The 27208-nt window shown below is 36.3% G+C and overlaps 1 protein-coding gene across 2 annotated transcripts; it reads right to left on the reverse strand.

The window, feature by feature from the left end:
• Positions 1–393: 393 nt before the first annotated feature.
• Positions 394–14115, reverse strand: LOC121408221. Of its 2 annotated transcripts, none has more exons than XR_005969016.1 (3): positions 13905–14115; positions 3628–3841; positions 394–2492 (listed from the first exon to the last, which is right to left on the reverse strand). XR_005969016.1 is itself a non-coding variant. In XM_041599612.1 (3 exons), exons 1-3 carry the CDS (start codon positions 11615–11617, stop codon positions 2309–2311), a joined length of 405 nt encoding a protein of 134 aa, XP_041455546.1. In that variant the 5' UTR covers positions 11618–11714; the 3' UTR covers positions 394–2308. The 2 variants fall into 2 exon arrangements, 1 of the variants encoding a protein (XP_041455546.1); XM_041599612.1 differs by lacking the exon at positions 13905–14115 and adding an exon at positions 11611–11714.
• Between the last annotated feature and the right edge of the window lie 13093 nt (positions 14116–27208).

A 27208-nucleotide genomic window follows, 5' to 3' on the forward strand; every position in this document is an offset into this window, starting at 1 on the left:
AAAAACCAACAGCAGCAAAAAAACACTTATGAATAATGAAATGAATCTAATTGAAACTCAAAAGCCAATGACGCAACATCTTTGACAAACTGAGACAATTATTCATTCTTTTACAGGATAAAGAAATACTTTTTTAAAGTGTAAATTTGCAGGAACACAATGGATGTTCCTATGTATCTATTTAATGAAATAAATTTGACTTTAATAAATTCAGTAAATTCAATTCAATAAATTTAGTGATTCAATAAATATCTACTTTTATTTGTCAATGAGTGAAAATACCTGTATTTTCTATTTAGAATGACAAAAAGCAATTTATCAATTCAATATCATCAAAAACTTTAGCAATATGGTTGTTAGGCCCTCCAAATTGTTGATATTTTGATGAAAAAGCCGTTTCTGCTGCAATATTTGACGCAACTCAAATAGATCAAATATTGTCGCAGAAATTGTCATTTGCCCCTGAAAGTATCTGCGGCAAATATTTGACGCAGCTCAAATAGCTGCATCAAATATTGCCGCAGAAATTGTCATTTGCCGCTGTTTTGAGATTTGCCGCAGAAAATGGGAGTTGCCGCTGCGGCAAATGTTTTATGAAACGGGCCCCAGGTCAATCAAAATATTTTCGAATTCGTGCTGGTGAGCAACACGTTCACTCCCAGCGATAGGGACTTGTTTAAAAATGGCATAGGAAATATGCATTTTCTAAGTATGGTAAACTCAGTAGAATTTAGGTATTAAATTGTGAATGAACTATTGGTAGGTAAGACATGCGTAGAGGATTATTTGTCTTTATCCATTTCTATTTTCCACATTTTTCTTTTGTTTGACTTTATTTTCTAGGGGGAAGCCCCACTCCCCCATTCCTGTGGATGCCAATTGGTTGGGGGCTTGGAATAGTGCAAGTTAAAAGGGTGAACCTGAACTTTATAGATATCAAGAGAGAAAGAATTGGAAAGTTAAAATGAATAAAAACAAAGATGGAGAGAGTGAGAAAGATGGTGGACTTTCAAGGGGCATTAAAAAATCTCATATTAAAACATCATTTTTGTTTTTGTAATTATTCTATTTACCCAGGGTCAGTCAAAATATTAGCATCCACAGGAGGGTGGGATCCTTCCCGCCTTAAAACTGAAATCTAAAGAAAAGTGTAGAAATGGATAAAAGACAAAGATCCTCTGCGCATGATTTACCAGCAAATGCAGCTCATTCAGAATTTAACTCTTAGAGCACCTAAATTGTACTATAGGCCTACAATATGTGTTTACCATGCTTAGGAAACACATATTTCCTAAGCTATTTTAAAACGAGTCCTACTGCTCGGAAGTGAACAAGTTGCTTCCTTACTCATATTCAAGAACGTTTTGACTAACCTCCTTTTTAATTGGTTGCTTTGCTCCCTCACATACCCAACAATTTGTTGTCCTCTACATTTCTTCTGCTTGGTCACTTCGCTCCCTCTTACATATTCCTCAAATCTCTTGGCCCCTGCATTTTCCTTCTGTCATTTTGCTCTCTCGCATATATCCCCCCCCCCCACAAAATTCTGCTCTGTCGCATTCGCTCCCTCGCACATATCCAAAATTGTTTTGCCCCACCCTGCATTTTTTTTCTGCTGACAGCCATGTCCTGCCCAACCTCTCTCTCCAATACCTTGAAATGATGGGGGGGGTAACTTTAGATATGAGAGTGACCGAACAATTGTAAATCAGTGAAATATTTGACTTTTCTTTTGATTAGTTAATATTTTCTGTGAGAGTGATTATTGCAAAGGATTATACCCCTTTCTGTACACAAAACATACCAGTATTTTGAGAAATAACAACAGAAAAAAGACCACATTCTTCCTGACTGTTCAAATCCTTAAAAAATAAAATATGGTAATTTTTACTTTCTCAGGCATTCATCACAGGCTCCCCAATTCCTGTCTCTATTTCTCTATCACCCCCATTCTTAATTCATCTTTTTGTCTCTATCCAACAGCTCATTTATAACTGTGGCCTTGTTCTATCCTACATGTATTCTATTCTTCTGTCAGCTTGCCGTCATTCCTACTTTTCACAAACTTTTTTCTCTTCTGACATTCAAATCAGAATGAATATACTGTAAGACATCTTCAAATTCAATGAATTCATTTTTGTTACATGCCCAGTGATAAACGTTTTCATTGAGCTATTTTAAATAATCAGAATCCACACAGCGTAAATTTTTTGTTGTAAAGTTGTGCAAATCAATGTTTGTCCAAACTTAAAAGCAAGTAATGTATAAGGTAGGACTTCTGTGTGGTTTTCAGCCTCTTCTCCAAGTTTTAATACAGTCCATTATTGTTGTTGACTTCCACTTTACCCCTCTTGGACTTTCTGGTATTCAGTAGGAGTGGTCTTCGAGAAATTAAGGTGCTGAAGACTTTGGCACTGGTGTCTTTGCAGTATCTGGGAGGTTGTTTGCTGAATCGAAAAGTCTTTTGGGAAATACCTTGGTTTGGGTGAATTCTGTAGGAGACGAATTAATAAAAAAATAAGAAAAACAATATTGAACAAAAACAGATACAAGAATGAAAAGATAACTATTCAAAGATAATTTTTCAATCAAATATTCGATTATCCATGAAGAACAATATTCGTTTAGAAATCAAACCTTTTGCAGTGACTTGCAACAAGATAATTTTTTTAAAAATATACATGATATATAAACCCTATCTAGCCCGGGGGGGGGGGGCTTAATAAACTCCCCTCCCCATCCACATTTTTCATGATAAGTCCACAATGAGAAATGAGGTACCATGATTACTTTTTGGTCAATTCTGCAGAGCTTTTGAGATACCCGGATATTCAGTTACGCAACATTTTATGAGTTTATGTCGGACCAAAAATTGCTCAAAAATATTATTTTGTATACACATTTAATCCAATGGAAATTCTATTTTCAGTCATAATTGACAAATTTATCATTATTCTTGCACTTATTGGTTGAAAATAATCAAATCTTTGCTTTTTATAATCAGAATAGTGCCATGAACAGATCCCATTAAAAAAACTATAAAATACATAAGGCCCCAAAACAAAGAAATACATATGGAATTATAGAAACAATAAAATACATAAGATTAGAAATGTCATTTACCATTTATTTTTGAGCAACTTTGTTAGAAATCATAGAATTTCGGGAATTCTTTAGAGATTAACCTTTAAAACAAAGAATTCTCTATTACGCATAAATTAGCATTACTAATTTATTAACAATAAATTTTAATGAATTCTGTAACCTTTAGTTCCATGCTTGCAGATTACATTGATGTTGATGTGTGCATTGGTTTTCGTTTTGATCAGAGGCAAGATCTGAAGAGGGGGACCAAAAAAGCCCACCTCCCCCTCCCTGGGCTATGCAATCTCAAAGTAGCCCAGGATTATGAGTTAAACCAAATTTTAAAAAAATATTTATTTAGTAGTTTACTGTAAATACACAGTATAGGCCCCGGTCCATGGTTATCCTCCTGATTAGGATAATTTTCATCTCTATTTTGCTACTGAAAATTGAATAATTAAAGCAATGTTCTATCAAAACAAAGGTAGATAAAACAGAATATATATTTCTTTAGAACGCATGTATGATATAGATCCACTGTACCTTCTGAAGACGAGGCGGGAAATCAAATATGGTTGGGACAGCATCCTGTTTAAGACGTATCGTCTGCCCAGGTCAAAGCAAGCATCTTCAAAATGATCAGAACAGAGTACAGAGCTCTTGGAGGAATTCAATGAAGCTCGCTTCATATTGACCATCCTTACTGTGTTACAGTTCCGGTCTTGGTACCGGTTCAGTCCAATGGCTGAATGGGAATCTGCAGCAAATGTAAACACATGTCATAGAATCAATTACACATAATTAAGAAAGTTTGACGTGTCCAAAGGAAACAGATGCCCCCGCAGAATTGTAGTACAAAATGTTTTTTTATTGTTTTATGATGCAATTTTCTGTAAATCAATTAAACTATACACTAAATAAAATAAGATTTCAGTTCTTGATGTTTTAATAAGAGATTACCACAATTTTGTTTATGAATTTTGAACAGAAAAGTTGATATTTCCCCCCAAATTACTAAATCATGGAAATTGAATGCCTACAAAAAAAAACACTTTATAAGTAATATGACATTTCATTCCTAATACATGATTATATACGTGTTGTCCCTAGGTATCCTGAGTCTTGTCAATCGAGGGGGGGGGGGGGGGAGGAGAATTTGCACAATGGAAAAATTGATATACATTGGGTTTCAAAGCTTAATTTCATTTCGGGTAAATCAATATGCTTTATTTCATTTGAATCAATTATACCAATTTTAGGGCATAAAATACAAATTCAATTCAAACCTATAAATATAGCCCTTGAACTACTTATTTTTTAATTCAGGAATTCTGATCAAATGTATATTAAAAACAATCAGTAGGCCTATATAATGTTTTTAACCCTTATGAGACTGGGGGCTGATTTACCCCCTTGTCATATTTTGCAATAAATCCACTGCGCAATTTTTTTTACCGCATCACTCACAGACTTACAGCATCACTCACTCACTTTTCGAGTCTCGCGCAACTTTTGAGACCAAAATTGCGACCCCCTGGTATGTGCTTTCGAAATTACACAACATTTTGGAAGTGCATGCAGACCAAAAGTTGCTGGAAAAATGTGAATTTGCGTACAAATCTATGGAAATAGTGTTTTTAGCCATAATTCATAAATGTGCCATTATATTTCCTTTTACTGATTAAAATCAATTAATTTCAACTTTTTTACGGTCAAATATGGTCCCCGACTATTTCCATTGAAACAACAATAAACACATAAGAAAATAAGTGTGATGTTGAAATATATTGAGTCTGTGAACCAAAAGTGATCATTTCAGGGCATTATTTAGTTAATTAGAGCAAACTTTTGATTTTACGCATAAATTAGCAATGAGATTTAGGCAAAATTTGATTATAGTTTTTTAGAATATACCATGGGTAATGCGTTTGCCAATCATCGCTGTGATCCCATGATTGACTGCCCAGATCATAAAGCCCCCCCCCCCCCAGTCTTCTTAGGAAATGAAATAGCCCAGTCTATGTAGGTTACTGGTAATGTTTTTTTTTTTTACTTTTTCATTTTTCTTATGTACAGATTTTCAAATTTATTACTAATAGAAATTTTCAGCAATTTCTGAAAATAATGATACAGATACAAATTTTGGCAATGACTCACATTGAGTTGTACATGAAATCAAGTTTTTAAGCAATTCGGAATCTGATAATATGCACTTGTGTATATCATAACTGCGTAACCATGCATGCATTCCAAAAATAGTCTTGAATGTTGTGTGGCCCTGCCATGTTTACGAATTTATTGTAGATAAAAGTGAGCTAATCACATAGATTTGTTTGTTAAAATGATATTCTTAATATTGATTGCTGTGCAAGATTGAACAGGGAGAAGAGGAACATGACAAAGCAATCAAGAAAGAGTAAAGGGGGAAGAGAAAGAGGATTTATTTATAACACACAAGTAAAAAAAATGTGTTTTAAAACACACTGGTTAAAACGTGCCAACCCGGCCCCAGTTAACGCGATCAGAAATCCATTCAATATGATTGAACTTAATATCATGCAGAAATCAATACGCATATAAATATAATCAAAAAAATAAATTTTGAACCAACTTGCATAATGAGCTGTGAACTTAGCCTGTATTTTGGTGACATCTACCTACACACCAAATTTTTTAAATCCATTGAATGTTTTTCAAGTTATTGCGCGGAAACCAAGGGGGGGGGGCTGACAGGGGCAACACTTAATGCCCCCTCCGGGCTTCATCTGCAGGGGCATAAAAACTCTAGGCCTACTCATCAGCAGGGCCCGTTTCTCAACACCTGGACAAGTTAGTCCTATTTATCTACCAAACACAGAATTAGTTCCAAAATTACCCAAAAGGATTAACTAGAATCCATTAATATCATATTGATACTATTGGTGGAAAGTACATACCAGACGTAGCCTTAGTCACAAAATAGCAAATTTTCCAAAAGTTGCAAAAAATAGAGGCAAAATATGCTTAAAAAGTACTTAAACATGCAGACATGGGCATTAAATTTCTGAGGAAATGAAATTAACACTAATTCATATCATGATAAAAAAATCACATGTAAGTGGACATTGAGATATTTATCCCAAGATATAAAATTTGAATAGTTTACGTAAGTAAACCATAAGGCTTTCTTCCTAACATGATGGTTTCTAGTGTTGCTGTTGGATGTTTGTGGTCTATATCATGGTTGTTCCACTTTATGTTTGTCATTTTGCCTCCGACGAAGATTCTGCTAGGATCGAAAGCTTAGGCCCCCTTTTGACTCTCTAATTTACTCCATTGGCTCTTTTTTTTTTAGATAAGCAGTTTTCAGCAGCTTCTTTTTGCCTTTAATATGATGATAATCAAACAGATTTTCAGGATTCCAAACATCATCAAAAAATATATTATCATGGATTGTTAAACTCTTTAGATACCTAAACGCACAATTTTATGAATGCTATGCGTATATTAGAGGAAGAATTTATTAAAATTTTGATAAGGGTCTGAAAACGAGTCCAATTATGGATGACCTGAAGTGGTAGAATCTTTGTCAATTCAATTATTTTACTACCTTAAATTAACACTTGTTATAATTTCTGTGCATTACAATTACTATTAATGATTTATCCCACTTGTTTGCTATATAATTCATTTTTCTTTAAATTATTACGTAATAAAATTTTCAAATTTCGAGGCTCATTTGAATGTCACAGTCTATCCACATGATATCACTACATAAAGGACAAGTCCACTCCAACAAAAACTTTATTTGAATAAAAAGAGAAAAATTCAACAACCATAACACTGAAAATTTCATCAAAATTGCATGTAAAATAAGAAAGTTATGGCATTCTAAAGTTTCGCTTCATTTCACAAAACAGTTATGCACATCTCGGTCGATATGCAAATGAGAAACTGATGACATCACTATTTCTTTTGTAATCTATTATATGAAATATGAATTATTTTTATTTCTCGTCATTGTCATGTGAAATGAAGTGTCATTCCTCCCTGAACACGTGGAATTACATTATTTTAACATTTTGTGCTTCAGGCAAGGAGGTCCTAATTGTCAAATTTGTAAAAAATGAAATATTGTATAATTCAAACAATAAAAAAACAAAAGAAATAGTGAGTGACATCATCGACTCTCTCATTTGAATGTAACTGGCTCGTTAATATAACTATTTTGTTCAAAATAAGCGAAACTTTGAAATGTCATTAATTTATTATTTTACATCCGATTTTGATGAAATTTTCAGCATTGTGCTTGTCTGGTCTTTCTCCATTGATTCCAATCAACATTTTTTCTGAGGTGGACTTGATCCTTAAGAAAGAAGTAAGTTATGACAGGTTTGGAGATGTCATAACTATTTGGTCAAGTTGTCCCCGATCTTGGCAAAGAGGGATTCGTGAAACAGTTCGCTAACAGGTAGCTAACTATTTCCAATTTAGTTAAGAAGTTAGAAGACTTAACGGTGTTGAGAAACGGGCCCCAGTCTACGCAAGCAGAACCAAACAGAATCAGTTTGCCACACTCAAATTCCCAATTTGCACTCGCATCAATTATTTAGTTACGTACCTATCATTTTATGATCTAGTGCATAGAACAAATGACCATTTTTTTTAGGTCGGAATGTCAACAATTTTCAGCTCGTGCTTCGCATTCCCATTATTGAAATATGTACCATCCTCATGGTTAAACAGTCCTTAACAGGATCATGCTAGAACACTTATTAAAAATTATGTTCGTGCTTGGCATTCTCAGTAATTATCTAGAACACACACATCTTGTTCAGGATCACAAACGGTGCCTAGAATGTTAAATTTTCAGGACAAAATACATCCTAAATACATATATAAAAGTTCCAAAAAAAGTAAGAAAAAAAATTGCTTGCCTTTGCACTTTTATATAAGGCCTACGTGATTATTTCATATTGATGTTATTTTATAAGAAACCAACTCGCATATTTAATGACCCAGTGTAGTGGTCCACCCGGATACCCCCAACCAGTAATTGGGAGGAGATACCTGCGGGTCACAGTTCTGTGTGCGCACCCTTGTAGGCGACCCAGATTGGCTGGCTCCTCCAATACGCCTTGGAATGTCTTTAACAGATATATGGCACTATATAAATGCTGTGCATCATCATCTACCAACACACCCAAATTTTAAAAAATCTGATGACTTTTGATAAGATATCGTGAGGAATCCAACTCGCATATTTAATGAGCTGTGATCTTTGACCAGCATATTCCGAATTCGAACTTAGCCTGTATTGGTATCATCTACCTACACACCCAAATTTGTTCAAATAAGTAGAATATTTCATAACTCATAAAAAAGACATTATCATGCGGAAACTAAATTGCATATTTAATGTGTTTTGACCTGCCGACTCCAAATTCAAACTTGGCCTGTACTATCAGAGGGTCGTGTGTTCGAATCCCGCCATGGACTAGCGTCCTTTGGCAAGGCGTTAATCCACTTTGCCACTCTCCACCAGGTGTTAAATGGGTACCTGGTAGGATGTGAAAGCCTATGTATAATGTAGTATGCCTAGCAATTGAGTCTTGGAACTCTTGTTGGAGTGCTCCCCAGGGAGTGGAGAAGGTGCATACATTGTACGCAGGCATACAAGGTTCTGATGACCGTGGTAATACTGAGTCTGGAAAGCGCTTAGTCTCTTAGAGACGTCGTTCCGATGCATTAAGCACTATATAAATATGTGGAATATTATTATTACCGGTATTATTACTATGGTGTCACCCACTCCAAGCTGTGGGGAAGTTACACATTGATGCAGAGGTTCGAGCCCTGATCACGTCTTTCGGATTGTGACATTAAAGGTCGGTCCCAGACGTAAATAATCAAACCTGATTGATATACGTCTGTCAAAAACTCAAAATACACACACTCCTAGTACCAATGATTAATGTTAATGTTTGGACCTCATAGGCGACATTACCCAAAATATGGGTTGCCGGTTGGACAATGCTGTTCTGAATCTGATTTCAAACCCAAGACTTTGGTAAATGTACGCCTTAATACAAATTGGAGTTATGCGATATGACTTTCATTTGGTGGGAAGACATTTAATACTTTATAAAATTAGTTGAAATTAAAATGGATTATATTAATGCTCACTGTTGGTGAGCATTTCTACACGATCCCCTATTGAGATTTATAGTAAATATTTTGGAATTATATTAGTTATGCGACCCCTCCCTCATGATGATCACAGCATTATTTGTAATGGGGATATATTTCGTTCATATTCTTGTCTCTTCTTTCTCTTTTTAGCCTTTTTTTTGCTTGTTAAAACCTTTTCATTTTTTTTGGGGGGGGGCTTGCCAAATTTTATGTGGGTCAAAATTACATTCATTTTTTTAGTGACAATCTTATTTTTCATTTGTCAAATTTTACGCAAGACAAAATTACCTTCGATCATTATTACAGTTAAAACCTTTTTTTTAATTTTAATTTTTTTTTGGGGGGGTTGCCAAATATAACATGGACAAAATGACTTTCCCTTTTCTTATTATTTTTTTGGGGGAGCTTGCCGAATATCACGCGAACGAAATGACTTTCATTTTTAGTGACCATCACTTTACGTGAGACAAAATGACCGGTTTTTTTTAAGTGAGAACCTTTTTTGGGAGTTGTCTAATTGTACTTGAGAAAATTCACCCCACCCCCCCCCCCCTACTTTGGAAAATCTTGGATTTACCTCTAGTTTTAATCATGATTAACCCTTAATAGACTGGGCTATTTCGATGCCTAAGAAGACTGGGGAGGGGGGCTGATTCAGCGCCCCCTTATGATCTCGGACGTCGATTGCGCGATCGCGACGAAAATTGGCACACATTACCCATGGCATAATCTACCAAATTATCACATCAAATTATGCAAAAAATCTCATGTTTCATTAATTATGCTAATTTTTGCGTAAAATCATTAGTTTGCTCTAATTAATAAAATAATGCCCCTGAAATGCTAATTTTTGTTTCACCTACTCTAGATAGGCATCTGATCAAATTTATTTTTAAAAAATTTCAACATCATGTTTATTTTCTTATGTATTCTATTGTTTTCTAAATTTCTTATGTATTTCATTGTTTTTCGACTTTGTTTTTCATTGTTTTTTCAATGGAAATTGTCAGGGACTTTATTTTGACCATGAAAAAGATAAAATAAATTGATCTTAAGCAGTAAAAGGAAAAATAATAATACATTTATGAATTTTGGCTAAAAACACTATTTGTATTGGATTTGTACACAAATTCACGTTTTTGAGTAATTTTGGGTCTGCATGCACGAACGAAATGTTGCGTAATTTCGAAACTGTGTACCCGGGGGTCACAATTTTGGTCTCAAAAGTTGTGCGAGACTTGAAAGTAAAAAGTCAGCGAGCAACGCGGTCAAAAAGATTTGCGCGGCGGATTTATCACGAAAAATGTCGAGGGGGGGGCTGATTCAGTCTTTTTAGGGTTAAGATCATGCGTATACCACGGCAGAGGCGTAAACCGCTGCAGGGGCATGCAGGCTGGCCCTTGATCCCTAGTGGATTTCACCGGAAAAAAAATCCAGATAAGAGAAAAGGAAAGAAAGAAAGAGAGAGGGGGGGGGGGGGGGAGAAAGGGAAGACTGGGAAATAAACGAAAAGGTCCCCCCAAAAAAAAAGAGGGGAAAAGAGAGAAGAAAAAGCGAAATCATTAAAGGGGTGTATATTATAACTTCATTTATAATTGTTTTTCCTTCTTTTATGGGGGGGGGTCAAAAAAATAAAAACCTTAACGAAATGTTTTTCTATAATTACATTTAGGTCTACACTCGCGATTTAATAAAAAATAGTAGCCATCTATATACAAATGATGCGTTAGAGTGGGTCAGTAGGAACTCTGTGTACAAGGTAACCACATGCACACAGTTCCACTGACCCACGAAAGAAACCCATGCATCATCTGTTTTATAGAATGGAATTTTTTTTTTAATAAACCACAAAAATTAATGATTTACTGGATGCATGATAATTTCATGCGTCCGGTAAATTTAATTTACCGGACACATGATTTTTTTTACCGGACGCATGATTTATTTACTGGACGCATGATTTATTTACCGGATCGATGCATGAAAATTCCAAAATCTAATGCAGAGCGCAGACACTTTGATAACCCTGGACAACATAAATATGGGCTTAACTGGATAATGTTGCCACAAAGATATTGTTATACCCAAAATGCCAGATACAGCTTTGCATTGACTATATCTTGAGCAGTTGAGGCAGCCTCCGACCTCCAATACATGTAGCTGTGTGTGTGTATGCGGGCCGCGCCGGGGGCCAGCGCCTGCCTGGGCCTGCAGTGGATATTTCGCTGTGCACAGCCAGCCCAGGGCAGTATAGATCTAACGTTAGATCGTACATGTATGTCTGGACTTCTCAACTAACGAGTATGTGGGCAGTTTTAATCCCAATGACAATTACGGTACCGTATTTGTACTTACAGATCATTTTGCATCCTTTGATTCATTCTGCTTTGATCGAAATTCAAATTTTGACGTAAACAAGTGACGGTAACAGTCCCGGTAACAGTACATGCGCGATGACATCACAATGACCTTTTCGGGCGATTGCTTGTTTACAGTGGATATCGTTGCGTTTTGATTATCGGGATATCGTTCATGCAGCCCAGTAAAATTTTTGCATTGCTCTCAACCAATCAGATTGCAGGGATTTTCTCATCCATTCTATAAAAAGTTTTAAAATTGCTAAAGATCCAGAGATATCAAAACCCACCTGCTGATTTAGCACTGGGGTACACAAGCCAGGGTTATGCCCAGTGCATGCCCCCCGAATGTTCTACGTACAACCATGGACCTACCACTCTGTCCATGGTACAACCAAGATATAAAAAAATGAAGGGAATTAAAGAAACCAAAATTAGGAAAAGTGTAAGGTAAGATATCTGTCTCAAATTTAGATTTGCACGAAAGGTTTTTTCTCGCTTGCTTCATTCGCTTGGAACATATAAAGCAACTTTATTCCCACGTGCCATATGTTTCGGCCTCTTTCTTTCTACTATTTCATTTTTTTTACTCATCATGCTCCTGCCACACAGGGGTTTGCCCTAATGCATGAACAATCATTAAAAAATATCATTTTCATACCATGTGACTGGGAATTTTTTGCTCTACCCCTCCCCCCTCCTCGATCCCTGTATCGATTTGACTTGACATGGGCCTATACCTGATGTATTCTGCTTCAATATAAAATCATAACGGATAGAACGCCTTGAATACAGGCCAAACAGCCTAACGACACACACACACACACATTGCCGTGTCACGTGACAATCAGTATTAAACGAGGATGTGTACAACCCTATGGCGACAAGGCTAGTCGCAAAAGTTGAGCAAGTTCTGGACGAATAGGCTTCAATACCCCAAGAAAAGAAGTAGTATCTAGGGACTAATTAAAAATAGTTTTCTTAATGGAGTTCCATGTTAAAATCTAGTAATTTAAGTCCAACTTTTAATTCGCGTGCACTCACTTTTTTAACACAGGAATTAATAGGCACGGTGCCTAGAGTGTCATCTACCAACACACCTAAATTTAAAAAAAAAACAATCAAATATATTTCAATTTATTGCACTGAAACCAAGTGGGGGTGGGGGGGGGAGGCAGGCAAATCAATGGACAGATGGAACGCTTAATGCCCCCTCCGGACTTTGTCTGCGAGAGCATAATTACAGAGGAGCTGAATTTGAAGAGGGCCTGAATCAAGACTGAAACATCGCAATACGTGTAAGTGGAGTAGCCTAGGCTAGGGCACTCACACTAGTACGAGGCCCGGGGGGGGGGGGGGCACTCAGTATATAATGCATAGTGGGTATGTGCCGCGGAGGGGACCCCCATTTTTACACCCAAATTTCCGTTCCAAGCCAAGGCATAGCATTTTTGTCTTATTGAGAAAAAAACAAAGAAAGCTGCTCCAAGGCAAAGCATTTTGTTCTTATCTAGAAAAAAGAAGAAATTCGCTCCAAAGCTTCGCATATTTTTCGTTACGCCATTCCGGTCGCATTGATCTGCTGCAATTTTGGTGAAAAGCGGCCACAGAGCGCTGTCCGACCATCGTCTCTGAGCGAGCGCACCCGGCGGAGGCTGCGCTAGCTGCATCACGGATGCCCGTTCCATAGGGATGCATACGCACGTACTCACACGCTGGCGATCGATCCGTTCCAACTTCCAAGGACCCCCATTTCACAAAATTTTAGTTCCAAACCCCGTTCCGAGGACCCTCCTTTTTACAATACTCCCGCTCCATGCTCCAAGCCCAAGGCCCCCGTTTTTGTCTCTCCTGCGGCACACCCCCACCACTTTTTTGTTCAAGTGCCCCGGCCCCGGGTATGAGGTTAGTGAGGCTGGGTAAACTTGCGCCAAGTTGCGGCCAAGCCCGCCCAACATGCCCAAACTGTTGAATAAATTTGTTATTTCAAATTAAAAAAAAATATATTTGTCATCTGATTTCAATGAAATTTTCAGCATTTTGCTCTGTATGAATTTTACATTATTTGCTAAGTTCTAGGCCAAAATATCTTCAGCCTGTATAATTCCTCACCATTTTAGGTGTGCAGAAAAGACCAATCCCCCCCTTTGTCTGACTACAGTACACAAACTTGAATACATGGGACTATAATTTTTACAGTACACAGCTTCTTGCAAATGAAAGTAGCAGGTATGGCAACCACTACGATTTCCCATTTTGTTTTCAACGTAATTCAAACATAGCTGAACTTACGAATGCAATGTCCGTCCACATTCTACTAATTAGAGAAGTTGTTTGCAGCTCTTGTTGGCATGAATAACCATGATAACGTGAAATCTAAGCTAAACAGGAAAGGTTCACCAACATGCCGACCTGTGAGTGTGACCGTCCCGCGGCCGGATATCGATCGATCGAAGATCGGCTTGAGCAAGGTGCAGCCAATCAGCGACGATCTCATATACCCTGCCAGAAAGAGGAGACAGAATTATTTTACATGGACAGAATTTTTTGTGATGTGACACAAAATAATTTCGTCGACGGAATTTTTTGTGATGTGACACAAAATCATTTCGTCGACGGAATTTTTTGTGATGTGACACAAAATCATTTCATCGACGGAATAGATATTCGCATCGCAACGAAATGAATTTTGAGGACGCAATTTTATTTCGTCTCGACGAAATTGATTATAAGTGTGACACAAAATAAATTTCGTATACGAAATCACACTGCATCATGACGAAATGAATTTCGTTGGAGTGAAACACAAATTTTCCTACAGAATTTTCCTTTGAACACTTGGGGTGCCATTTCGTTAGATCAAAATTCATTTCGTGTGTACGAAATAAATTTTGTGGACGAAATTACATTTTGTCTCGACGAAAATTTATTTTGTGTGACAAGAATAATTTCGTATACGAAATAAAATTGCATCATGACGAAATCATTTTCATATGAACAAAAGAACTTTTGTGTACGGAATGGCGTGAATTGGACGGAGTATGGCACGCCAAAAAAAGTTTGTGGACGCAATTACATTTCGTCTAGACGAAATTTTTTTCGTTGAGACAAAATTAATTTTGTGTGACACAAAATAAATTTCGTGTACGAAATAAAACAGCGTCATGACGAAAGATTTTCGTCTGAATAAAAACACATTTTGTGTACGGAATTGCTTGAATTGCACAGAATATACTGGCGGACACTTGGCGCCCCATACTCTCCTTCCCTCCATGCATGTATAGCATGTAAAAAAATCGTCTCCTGCCAGAAAGTATAAATGCCTCAGACCATAGAGCTATTAATACTAGACCTACCATAAAGCGTGCAGACCATGGGTCAGGGGGTCAAGGCGGGGTTCCATACTGACTTCTAGCAAGATTTTATTGTTTACGAAACACGTATACAAATTTCATGAAAGAGTTTCCCGACTTCGTTTGATCGCAGGAGATGGAAAGTTTCCTCCCCCCCCTCGACCCAGATAGATTGTGCCTTTATTTATTTGATGGCGTAAATGATATAAATCAATGTGGGAACTAGGCGAGTGAAACAGTTTTCAATTATTACTACATCAAAGGACAGAATTATGTTGTCCAAACCATATTTCAAGTAATGTGTAGTTTACAGTATTTATCACACGCATATGGGGCTCCGTGAACAATATAATACTACCATTTCTGAATTTAATATCGTGTTAACAGATAAGGCCTCTCTCGATTTTTTTTTCCAGATGGCTATTGCTATGGAAATTAGATCTTTAGCAGCTAAAGGCAGAATAGTATCTAAAACGTCGTTCAAGGGGTATGTAAGCGAGCGTAGTGAGTGAGCCTTGAAGATTGCTTAGAAAGTATAAATGTCCATATTATTACAGAAGAAAGTAAGCGCAAGAAGAACGAAAACTTAAAGGACAAGTCCACCCCAACAAAAACTTGATTTGAATAAAAAGAGAAAAAATTCAACAAACATAACACTGAATATTTGATCAAAATCGGATGTAATAAAGTTATGACATTTAAAGTTTCGCTTCATTTTACAAATCAGTTAGGCCTATATGCACATCTCGGTCGGTAAGCAAATAAAGAACTGATGACATCACTCACTCACTATTTCTTTTGTATTTTGTTATATGAAATATGAAATATTTTTTATTTTCTCATCATTGTCATGTGAATGAAGTTTTATTCCTACCTGAACACGTGGAGTTCCATTATTTTAACATTGTGTGCGTCAGGTAAGGAGGTCATAATCGTCAAATTCGTAAAAAGTGAAATATTGTATAATTCAAACAATAAAACAAAATAAATAAATAGTGGGTGAGTGACATCATCGACTCTCTCATTGGATGTAACTGGCTCGTTCATATAACTATTTTGTTAAAAATAAGCGAAACTTTGAAATGTCATTACTTTCTTATTTTACATCCGATTTTGATAACATTTTCAGCATTGTGCTTGTCTGATCTTTCTCTATTGATTCAAATCAACATTGCTCTGAGGTGGACTTGAACTCTAATAAGAATAGGAAAACGAAATATAAATTAGTTGTTACATCACAGTTGGCAAATAAGGATAAAAAACAAAAACAAATTGCTCTTTGAAGTCGAATCATTTAAGTATTAGGTAATTATTACAAATGTTAATATAATGAGCAGAACAAATTTCCATGTGAACAATAAAATAAAACTAAAATTGAAATGAAAACTAGTTTCCTAACTTTTTAGAGGTGAGATATTTAGACGATGGTTATCGGGTATAGGGATGTCTTATGAAATGATTATGCCATTACAGGCCACAACTTCAAACAAAAAACTTGGAAATATCACGATGATTAAAATGAAAAGGAAAATATTGCGAAAAGGACAGAGTTTGAACAATCTTTAAAACTACGCAGAGATGATGTAATTACCCTATCAAATGAATAAAATTGTAGAGATATGTCGGAAATGTTGTTGTCCTATCGTATAAGTGTTTCATTAATGACATTGATCATATATATATATACACTTAACTGTTTTGAAGTATTAAAAAAAAGAAGAAAAGAATATGTCACTCGCTTCCACACACACCGCTAACATCCACGCCAGTGAATGTCAGGATGGTTCGGTTCATGATCAAACTTATATTATTAAAGTTAATGAAATCATACAGTTCATATACGGAGCCGTTAATGATAATAAGAAACATGATTGCGGTCATAGACTTAATTGTGCACAATATTATGTACACAGTAACATATGAATAATGAGAATCTGAAATGATTGATATTCACAATAAATAAAAAAAATATGTATACTTAAAAATCGAGATAAAATGAATTAGAAACAGAAAAAAATATTATATCATGATTGACTGCAAAAGCGGAAAGACCGCAGAGGAACTTTTCGTTTTTAGAATGCAAAATAATAGGCAAAATAAAACATTTTGAGTGCATTAAATTATGAATTCACGCGTTATTATTTGAACATTAATCAATTAATATTTTTTCTTTTAAGTACATTTCTCTTCACAAGGTGCGTATTGATTATCTCTAATGAAAATACTATTACTGGCGGGCAATGCTTGCATATATTGCCTACTTGGATGTGGAAGTTATATATCCATGTTCTGCATGACACAAGTCATGTCCAGTCCTCCTGGCAGTGGTTGAGAATGGGGCTAATAGCTCCATGGGTCAAGGGTTTAACCCCTAGCTCAAACTACAAGGTCTGAAGTAGATGAAATGAACATTTGTATTATGATTTATTGGTCTATGGTCATACCGTGGACCATATATTGGACAAAATAAAGACGTCCAGATCTATAGACGAATGACTTTCCTCTATATGGATATTGCCATCCTCCAAGATGGTTGGATCATCTGGCACAAACTTACAACAATGTGAACAATATATGGATTAATATTTTCATTGAACAATCCATCATGCTTTCTCTCTCTCTGGCTCTCCATCCTCTAAACACATGTATGTGTGTATTTTATACGGTGAACCCAGCTGGGTTCACCCAGGGATATAACCCTGGGATGCGCGGATATAACTTTCGCGCGTAACGTGACTGTCAGTGGTGGCGGGAACTATCTCACTGGGAAACTCTGAGGGAATATGCTTTCGCGCAGGCTTCTGTACATTAATATTGTGATATATATCATGGCGACGAATTGTCCACCAGTAGCATGAATGACCAGCAGAACACGTGGATGTTTGTGAGTATACCTTTTCCCTATAAATTGTATTCGTCCCGAAGGAAAAGTAAATTTTAATATTATAACCACATACAATGTGTTTTCGAAACATACGTCAACATTTATTTTCACATGATTGGCGTCTCATAAATTAAAGCAGCTCGTTTATTAGGCCTGTTGCCTAATAAATCCTGTAAATTGCCATTGTAAATAAGAGTAAATACAATTGAATGAATGAATGAATGAATGAATATGCGCGAGCAGTATGATATCAGGAGGATTCATAATTTTGGTGTTTTTGAGCGTTGGTCCCTTTTCCATGAAGGCGGGTGGGGGGGGGCGGGAGTCAACATAAACTTTATTCAACTCAGTGGCGTGTATATGGAGAACTTGGCCTTGGGGCGCTTGCTCCTGACTAAAAAAATCACGACCAAGAAAAAAAGAAATTGAAAAGAGAGAAAGGTGAAATACATTTTCTGAATATGTCAAAATTTATGATAATACTTATGTCAGAATTTTTGCTTGCACGCTGACAACTTTTCATAAATGTTGTCTAATAAGCCATGATCCTTTTCACTTTTTATTTTTTACCCCTCATATGATTCCAATTAGTGTTTATACATGTTTTTATATATTTATATTGATGTTGTCTCAATGCAATCTGAAGTTTTATCCTGAATTCTTTTCAATATTTTTACACTCTTATATTGTTTGTCCTCTTAAAATTGTATGCGTGCACCAGAATTGTGTGTTATGATGACAGTTTCCAATAATTACATATTCATTTTGAATCATTGTACCTATTTTATTATTCCTTGCTCCTTGTGAAAGCCTTTTCAATAACGTGGTATCAGCCTAATTCATTCAATTTTATAAAATATTTAGTGTAAATTCTTGCCAAACTATTTAATTTTATGATCTTTTCTTATAACAACATATATCATGTCACTTTTGTTATTCTGTTTGATTTACCGTATATGTTCCATATGTGTTTACTTTTTTCTTTGTGTATATGGACCCAGAACAGTATAGTCATGTAGACTAAACTGAAAATGGGCTATCCATCCGTTTTGCATTTTTTTAATATACGGAAAATAAATACTTTACTATAATATCCAGCCCTTACAAAAAAATGGCTCATTATGCCACTTATTCAATTCAATTAAAGGGGTACTCCAGCCGGGCTGAAAATAATATAATTTAAAGAGATAAATAAAAATCAGGCAAACAATACATTGGATCCGAATGGGATAAGGAATAGTTTCGGCATTTTAAAGATTTGAATTATTTTGGTGAAACAGTTCTAGGCATGTCTTTATGAATATTCAGTGAGCAAGGTGAAGTCATATCTCCACTTGTTCTTTTGTATTTAATTATATGAAATTAGCTTTATACATTCTTTTTCAAGCAAGAACTGAAAAAAAATGCATTGACAACATATTAAGTGCATCAGATATTCATTGCTTCAACTGATTTCATTAAAAGGGAAACACATCATTTACACGTATTGATTTAATGTAATAACATTTAAAAAAAGACAATGGGGATGTGACATCATCAGCCCATCTAATGAATATTAAACGTGCAGATAACTATTTTCACAAAATATTGATAAAACTTGAAATTCAATCACTTCGTTATTCCTAATCCGATTTTGATTAAATTTTCAGCATTTTGCTCTGTGAATTATACTCTATTCATTTAGATGTAAATATTGTTCAGATTGGAGTACCCATTGAAAAATGAATTGAGAATTAAAAATGATTTATATTCACAATAGTAAATGATAAAGAAGAGAGATAAAATGTGTGCAATTAAAAATATAGATAAAAATGAATAAAAACGAATATGTTTGCTTAATACTATAAACGAGGAGAAGGCATAGAATACAGAGAAGCCTTATTGGTGCTGCCACCAAAAGAACAAAATAATGAATCTATATCAAATGTATTGGCATGAGGCTATGCTCAATGTGGAGAAAAGCTTACTTGTCAATTTTCTTGTTCAAAGTTTATCTAAACATAAAATTTCATATTTTATTCATTTTTGCATATTTTTTTTCGAAATCGTGTAAATGAGCAATGGAAATAGATTAGCCATCTGTACTTCACCTAGTCCAATGACCTTCTATTTGGACCAGATTTCAGTCGCTCTTGTTTGTCCAGACCAGTCGGGAGGGAATGTCAGTTAAACAAAACAAAAACAATGGCGTTGGTGTTATATTTATTACACTTTGCTTCATTTAATTGCTAATTTAAAAACTGCATATTTAATTTCAGAATAGTTATTGCTGGTCAAATTGGTTGTTGTCATTATCTAGGATGCCTTATGAAATAATTATAATCCACCACAGGCCACAACAGGCTTTACGTGGAAATAGCAGGATGATTAAAATAAAAATAAAAATTTATAGGACAGATTTTAAACTTATATTAAAAAATGATGCAGTCACCATATATATTGGATACTTTGCAAAGATAATTATATGGGAAATATTGTCCAAACGTAATGTGTCATTAACGGGTTGATTTGATCAATGTAATCTCATCATACACTCTTGATTGCCTTGCAGTATGGGATAGGACTTTTTTTTTTGTAAAAAATATCATCCGCCTCCACAAAGATGACAGGGTATGACACCACCGCTTACATTCACGCCAGTGTGTCTATACTTTGATTGTTTGTCTATCTGTTTTATATTGGACAAAACGAAGTGTTTAGATCTACACTAGAATAAACAGAAGTTTAATGACTTTCTCTATCAATATTACCATAGAGCTATTAACAGATATTACCACACTCCAAGCTCCAAGAGTTGGAGCACAAACTTACAATGAAATGCCAACATATGGATTGAATCAATCACGCATCTCTCCCTTTCTCTATCCTCTTTCACATACATGCGTGTATTCTCAACGGATGTGTCCATGGCGAAACCAAGGATATACAATAACTCAAAATTTCGCCCGTATAGTGTAACTGCCATAAGTGGTGGCGGGAGTTACCCAATGAAAAAATAAACTGAGGAATTTCAATATGCTTTTGCGCCAGCGTCTGTACATGACTCTCATGGCGATGACAATTTAAAGGGGAATGAAACCTTTGGAACAAATAGGCTTGTGTAGAAACAGAAAAATCAAAGAATAAGAATAAAGAAAGTTTGAGAAAAATCGGACAAATAGTGAGAAAGTTATGAGCATTTGAATATTGCAATCACTAATGCTATGGAGATCCTCTTATTGGCAATGCGACAAGGATGTGTGATGTCACTGATGAACAACTTTCCCTTTGGTGGACTGTAAAATACCATCAAAATGTCTCTTTTTGCTTTTTCTTATGATGAAACAAACTCTTTATCCATGATGTATTCTTAAAAAATATGTATTACATGCCCTCATGTAGACAGAACACATGATTTATGGATAGATGTGATAAAAGAGGCAATTCTAGTGAAATATATACTAAAGTAATGGGGAGAGTTGTTCACAAGTGACATCACACATCTTTGTCGCATTGCCAATTTGCTATCTCCATAGCATTAGTGATCGCAATATTCAAATGCTCATAACTTTCTCATTTTTTGTCTGATTTTTCTCAAACTTTCGTTGATCTGTTTCTTTGATTTTTCTGTTTTCACACAAGCTATCTTGTTCCAATGGTTTCATTCTCCTTTAATGTATACCAACACTGTTAGAAAAAATAAAAGAAGTTCCTGCAGCAGAGTCTCGAGAACACCTGTAATCTTACCGAATTGCGTAATAATCATTCTGTAAATTCATAAAACAAGTATTTTTCTGCAATTTAACAGAACAGGTCTGTTTAAAAAGGGGGAAAAGGGTGTTTTATTCAAGGAAATTTGTAAGATTCCATACATCAAATACCAATTTCCTGTAAGATTACGCAATTCGGTAAGATTACAGGTGTTCTCGAGACTCTGCTGCAGGAACTTCTTCTATTTTTTCTAACAGTGAATTCTAGACCTGTACAAATATAGAATGCATGACCAGCGGAGCGCATTGATGCTTGAGAATATACCTATATATATATATATATATATATATCCTATAGACCTAATATTGTATTAATTTAAGGGAAATCCTTCCTGAAAGAAATATATTTGCATACTATAAGCATACGAATAGAGGTTCTCTAAACAAACGTCAAGAAATAAATGTAATTTTCACATGACTGCGTCTCTGCATTTAATCAAAACAGCTCTTCCGTTAGGCCTGTCCTGACCATTTTCATTGTACATGAAAATAGATAAATGATTGAATAAATAAGTAAATCAATTATTTAATGATTTAAAAATCATTTTTATTATTTTTTTTTCTTGAAAACAAAGCTTGCGTAATATTTTCAATGAATACGGATGCAGTACCATGATCATTATAATAGGTGGAATCGTGTTTATGGTATTTTAGAGCCTTATGCAGTTGGGCCCCTTTTCCTCGAAGTTTGGTGGGGGAGCTCAACTTAAAGCTTTATCATTTTAGTGGCGCACAGATGCCCCACCCCCTACTTGGGGCGCTTTACCCCCCACCCTAAAAGAAATTAAAATCACGATTAAGAATGAAAAAATAGAGAAGTGTCAAATTTATTATTTGAGTATTATGCCAACATTTATCACAATATCGTAAATTTGTTTTGAAATGTTGAAATCTTTTTCATGAATATACCCGAAAAGCTATACAGCTCCCTCATTTATTATTATTATTATTTTTTTTTGGGGGGGGTCATTACGCCACTGATTTAATTCAATTCAGGCGAGGTTTATTGAAAAAAAAACCCTGCTACAACCACCATAGTGCCAGAATTATTTAGATGTTGGCGGAAATTGCTTTAAAAGTTTTAGTTGGTAAGCTTAATATTTCTTCATGCGAGAGATACACAAGAAATCGAAATGATTTGTGAAATGAGGAGACAGCTCAGAAGGCAGCAGAAATAGCCTTATTATGGGGCTGCCACCAAAAGAACAAAATAATAAACCGATACCAAAAGTCTTGACATGAGGCTATGTTCCATGTGCAGAAAGTCGACTTCTCGTGCATCAATTTCCTTCGTTTAAAGTTTGTTTTAACATGAAATTTCATACTCTATTCATTTTTTTACATGTTTAGTCGATATCATGTAAATGAGATAGGGAAATAATCATGATTAGCTAATTTCTATACTTCACCCAGACCAATGACCTTCTATTTATATCGGGGCCAGACTTCATAGTCTACGTACAGTTGTTTGTCCAGACCAAATTGGTGGGAATGTCAGATAAAAAAACAATAAATAATGGTGTTGGTGGAAAAATGAATTAAAGTATATGATACATTGATTCATTTCATTGTTAATTCATTAACTATATTACTTGCAGAATAGAAAATGCTGGCCATGTTGGTCGATGCCATTATCATATCCAATCCAATGTATGAATATACAGACTATTTGATGACCTATCTGGGGAGTGAGCGCCCTTCGGCCGCTCGTAAAAAGGGACATTAAATCGAAACGGTTTCTAGTGATTCAGCAATGGTTTACGACCGTTGTCAAAATTTGAGAGGAATTGAAGTTCTCTGACCTTCGCCATTGGCTCAACGATGTATGAAAAATCTCAAATATATCCTTTTTCCAACTTTTTTACAACTACCCCCTTTCACCCTGACGAGATAAAAACGAGTGATTTTGGCCAAGTAGAAAATTAGTCGAATTGGAGGCCATTCGTGACATTGATGAGTTAATAACGAGAGAGTAAGGAGAGATTTTGGCCGGGGATCTCATAGTGATACTATTGTATAACTATGGTGACCCTGAAGGGGCATCGCATATAGACCAAATCGCGAATATTCACGACGAAATTCACGACGTCGCCAATTTCGTCGTCAATTTGAATATTCACGACGAAATTGGCGACAAAATTCACGACATCGTGAGTTTCGTCGCCAATTTCGTCGTGAATTATTCACGACGAAATTCACGACGTCGCCAATTTGAATATTGACGACGAAATTCGCGACATCGTGAATTTCGTCGGCAATTTCGTTGCGAATTATTCACAACGAAATTCAAGACGTCGTGAATTTCGTCGTGAATTTGTTTTGCTTGCCTGGGCGGTATGCGGGTTGAAACCAATTCGTTTGCTGCTAATTCCTCCACTCACAACAGGGTCTACATTCATTTATTCTTATGCAATTCTGTCCATTAACTTTTCGCCTAACAACCATGGTCCAATTGGTCCAGTCATCACTTCGTCTTATCACCAGTTCGTCTATGACCATTTAGTTTCATAACTAGTTGGTCTAATATCAACATTATTTTCATTAATTTCGCCCAATACCTTAGTTCAATTAGACCAAATGGCATATGGAATAAATGGCAATTGGACCAACTTGGTTATTAGACGAAATGGCAGTTTTTAGACCACGTGGATAGTGGACGAACTGATGGTATAGACCAAATGATAGCAGACGAGTTGGCATTAAACCGCTTGAAAATAAACCATTGAAACGACAGAACGATGTCCACTGCTATCCATATGCATAGGCGCGGATCCAGGGGGGTGGGGGCCGAGTCCCCCCCCCCCCCCCCTATTGGCGGAGCCAAAAAACATGAAAAAGGGAAGAAAGAAATAAAGAAAAAAAGAGGGAAAAGAGGGGAGAAAAAGAAGAGGAAGAAGAGAGAAAAAAATATATCAAATTTTCGCTCGCGCTCGCATTGCCTAGGTGTTCTGCGGCGGTTCAGCAATTGTGTTTGTATAGGCCTGCATGCATTGGCATATAATCATTCCATGTCATCATTTCCCAGCAGCAGACTTTTTACTGGGTCAGCACATTCCATACCCTACCCTATCTAATCTGTTCTCGTTGTTACCCCTCACCACCGTGTCGAGAGTTATACCCTGGACCCTGCGTGGTACCACATGTTTCATATGTATAAATAAAGCATTTGTTCTTTGACCAGCAGAGCAGTCATGTGTGTATAGTGTTTGTAACTACAGTGTTATAGTAATAGACTTAATTGTTGAACAAAACAGCCTTCGCCAACAGGGGGGGGGGGGGAATCATTTTTCATCCATATTTTCCCCGATCGGCCGCTCGAAGATGACTTCTAATTTTTTTGAAAAGAGGTCTTCTTAGCTTTATTCTTATAAATCAACATAAATATATGATATCATAATCCTTTATATAATGTGATCGCGAAGCGCGAGTTGATAAAAATCTTATGTATTTTTTCCTAAAATGTTAAATTTCTTTGTTTGTTTTCCTAGAAAAGATGTGTATGCAAATAAATAATTACTACGAACGCGAAGCGCGAGCAGAAATGAACTGGTGGAAAAGGTACCTGTTAAAGACTGCGTGCAGTTAGTCATGAAGACGTTATATATTTTAAAAATCAAATAATGCGAGCGAGATGCGCGAGCTGAATTTATTTACATTTTTACCTAAAAAATGAAAATTCTAAGGACTTTTTTCTAACTTAAACAGAAAAGGTATATAATGTGAGAGCAAAGCGCGAGCTAAAAACTTTTGACATTTCTACATAAAGAGTGGAAATTTTTAATCAATTTTTGTTATCGTAAACAGGATAGCTATGTAACTAAACAATTGATGCGAGCGCGAAGCGCGAGCGGAAAAAATCGAGATTTAGACCCCCCCCCCTGATGACGTCTTTACCGCCTACCTCTCTACATAAAGAGTGGAAATTTTTAATCAATTTTTGTTATCGTAAACAGGATATCTATGTAACTAAACAATTGATGCGAGCGCGAAGCGCGAGCGGAAAAGAATCGAGATTTAGACCTAAATGCGGACACTCTATTCATGTTTTGTAAATTTTGAAAAGAATGAGTAATGCCAGCCTGACACTTGCACGATTTTGTGTCACGCATTGCCGGGCACGACTCGAGTCGTGCCAGTGCGCAAACTAGTCGCGAACTGCCGTGAAGTGTGCGTAAACACGTCGTGACATGTCGTGACTGCGTGCCATGTCGGGACGAGAATTTTGAAATGTTCAGAATTTTGGTCACTACAAAATTTAGCCACCGGGACGTGAACTATGCCCAAACTGTTCGTGAACTCGTCGGGATGATGCGGGATGATGCGTGCCAGTGCATGGCAGTGCGCGCCATGCCACGACTGTCACAAATGGTTCACGAACAGCTCACGTCGTGTTCACGAATAGTTCAGCACGACACCGTCCGAATTGCGCAAACTCGTCGTGCCAATGCGGGAAGTGCGTAAACTATGCGCATACTATGCGTGAACTCGTCTTGACAGTTCGTGTCAATGTGGACACTGACGTGCACGCATTCGTGAACTATTCGTGAACTCGTCGTGAACTTGTCGTGAACAAGTTGTAAAACAGTGCGGGAGCCTCCCAGTTCGTGCCCCAAAATGGCACGACTTGCCACGACAAAATCGTGGCCAAAAGTCGTGCAAGTGTCAGCCTGACATAAGTCCTACATTAATGATGCGAGTACAAAGCGCGAGCAGAAAATTGTTTATATTGTGATCTGAACCCGGGGGGGGGGGGCACTTCCATTCACGAGTGGATACTTTACGCGACCATGGGGTCTCGAAAAGCACCCTAAAAACGTCATTTCCATATTCTGAAAATGCACCCCTTAACAAGTATTGGCGTGTGAAACCCTACCCTTATCAAGTATTGGAAACAAAACGATACTCTTGGCAAATATTCCCTGAAATGAACAAGTGCAGGAATGTTTTATTGTTACGGGTCCTTCGGTCGTCGGCTTTACCTTATTTGGTTTAGTAGGACTCCACCTTCTACACCTCTCGCAAATCGGACTCTAAACACCAAGTGTTGGGGCAAAAAGGACTCCTTTATAAAACATTTTAATTTTGTTTTATCATCCCCACAAATTCGACCCTAAACACGTAATCTTCCTCGCGAAATCGATACCCTTTTTTCATTATTTTTGTGTTTTTGACACCCTTATCACGTTAATTACGTACTTAACGTGCCCTATCGTGAAAAAGACATCTTTTTACGTGTTTTTTTTTTTGGGGGGGGTCGCGCATGGTATCCACTCGTCAATGTAAGTTGCCCCCGGGGATCTGAAACTAGATAATGATTTAAATGGAGAACAAGTTGAATATCTGAATAAACATGAGCGCACATGTTTCATATTTAGACCTAGAATCTAGGCATTCTAAATACATCTTTTATCATGAAAATCAAAGCAAGCGCGAGCTTAAATTCTTTGATATTCCGATCTTTAAAAAAAAAAAGAGTCAATTTCAGCTCTATATTTCAAGCAGTTTCATTGTAAGAAAATTTTAAGGTGGATATGGATCGCACAGAACTGATTTTTTTCCATTATAATTACTTTAAAGGGGAATTAAACCTTTGGAACAAATAGGCTTGTG

Source organism: Lytechinus variegatus, chromosome 2 (genome assembly GCF_018143015.1).
Source record: "Lytechinus variegatus isolate NC3 chromosome 2, Lvar_3.0, whole genome shotgun sequence".
Taxonomy (NCBI): domain Eukaryota; kingdom Metazoa; phylum Echinodermata; class Echinoidea; order Temnopleuroida; family Toxopneustidae; genus Lytechinus; species Lytechinus variegatus.

Coding starts and splice junctions, on each gene's coding strand:
- LOC121408221 (XM_041599612.1), bottom strand. Junction 2,493..3,627: donor TCCCGCCTCGTCTTCAGAAG/GTACAGTGGATC, acceptor CGTCTCCTACAG/AATTCACCCAAACCAAGGTA.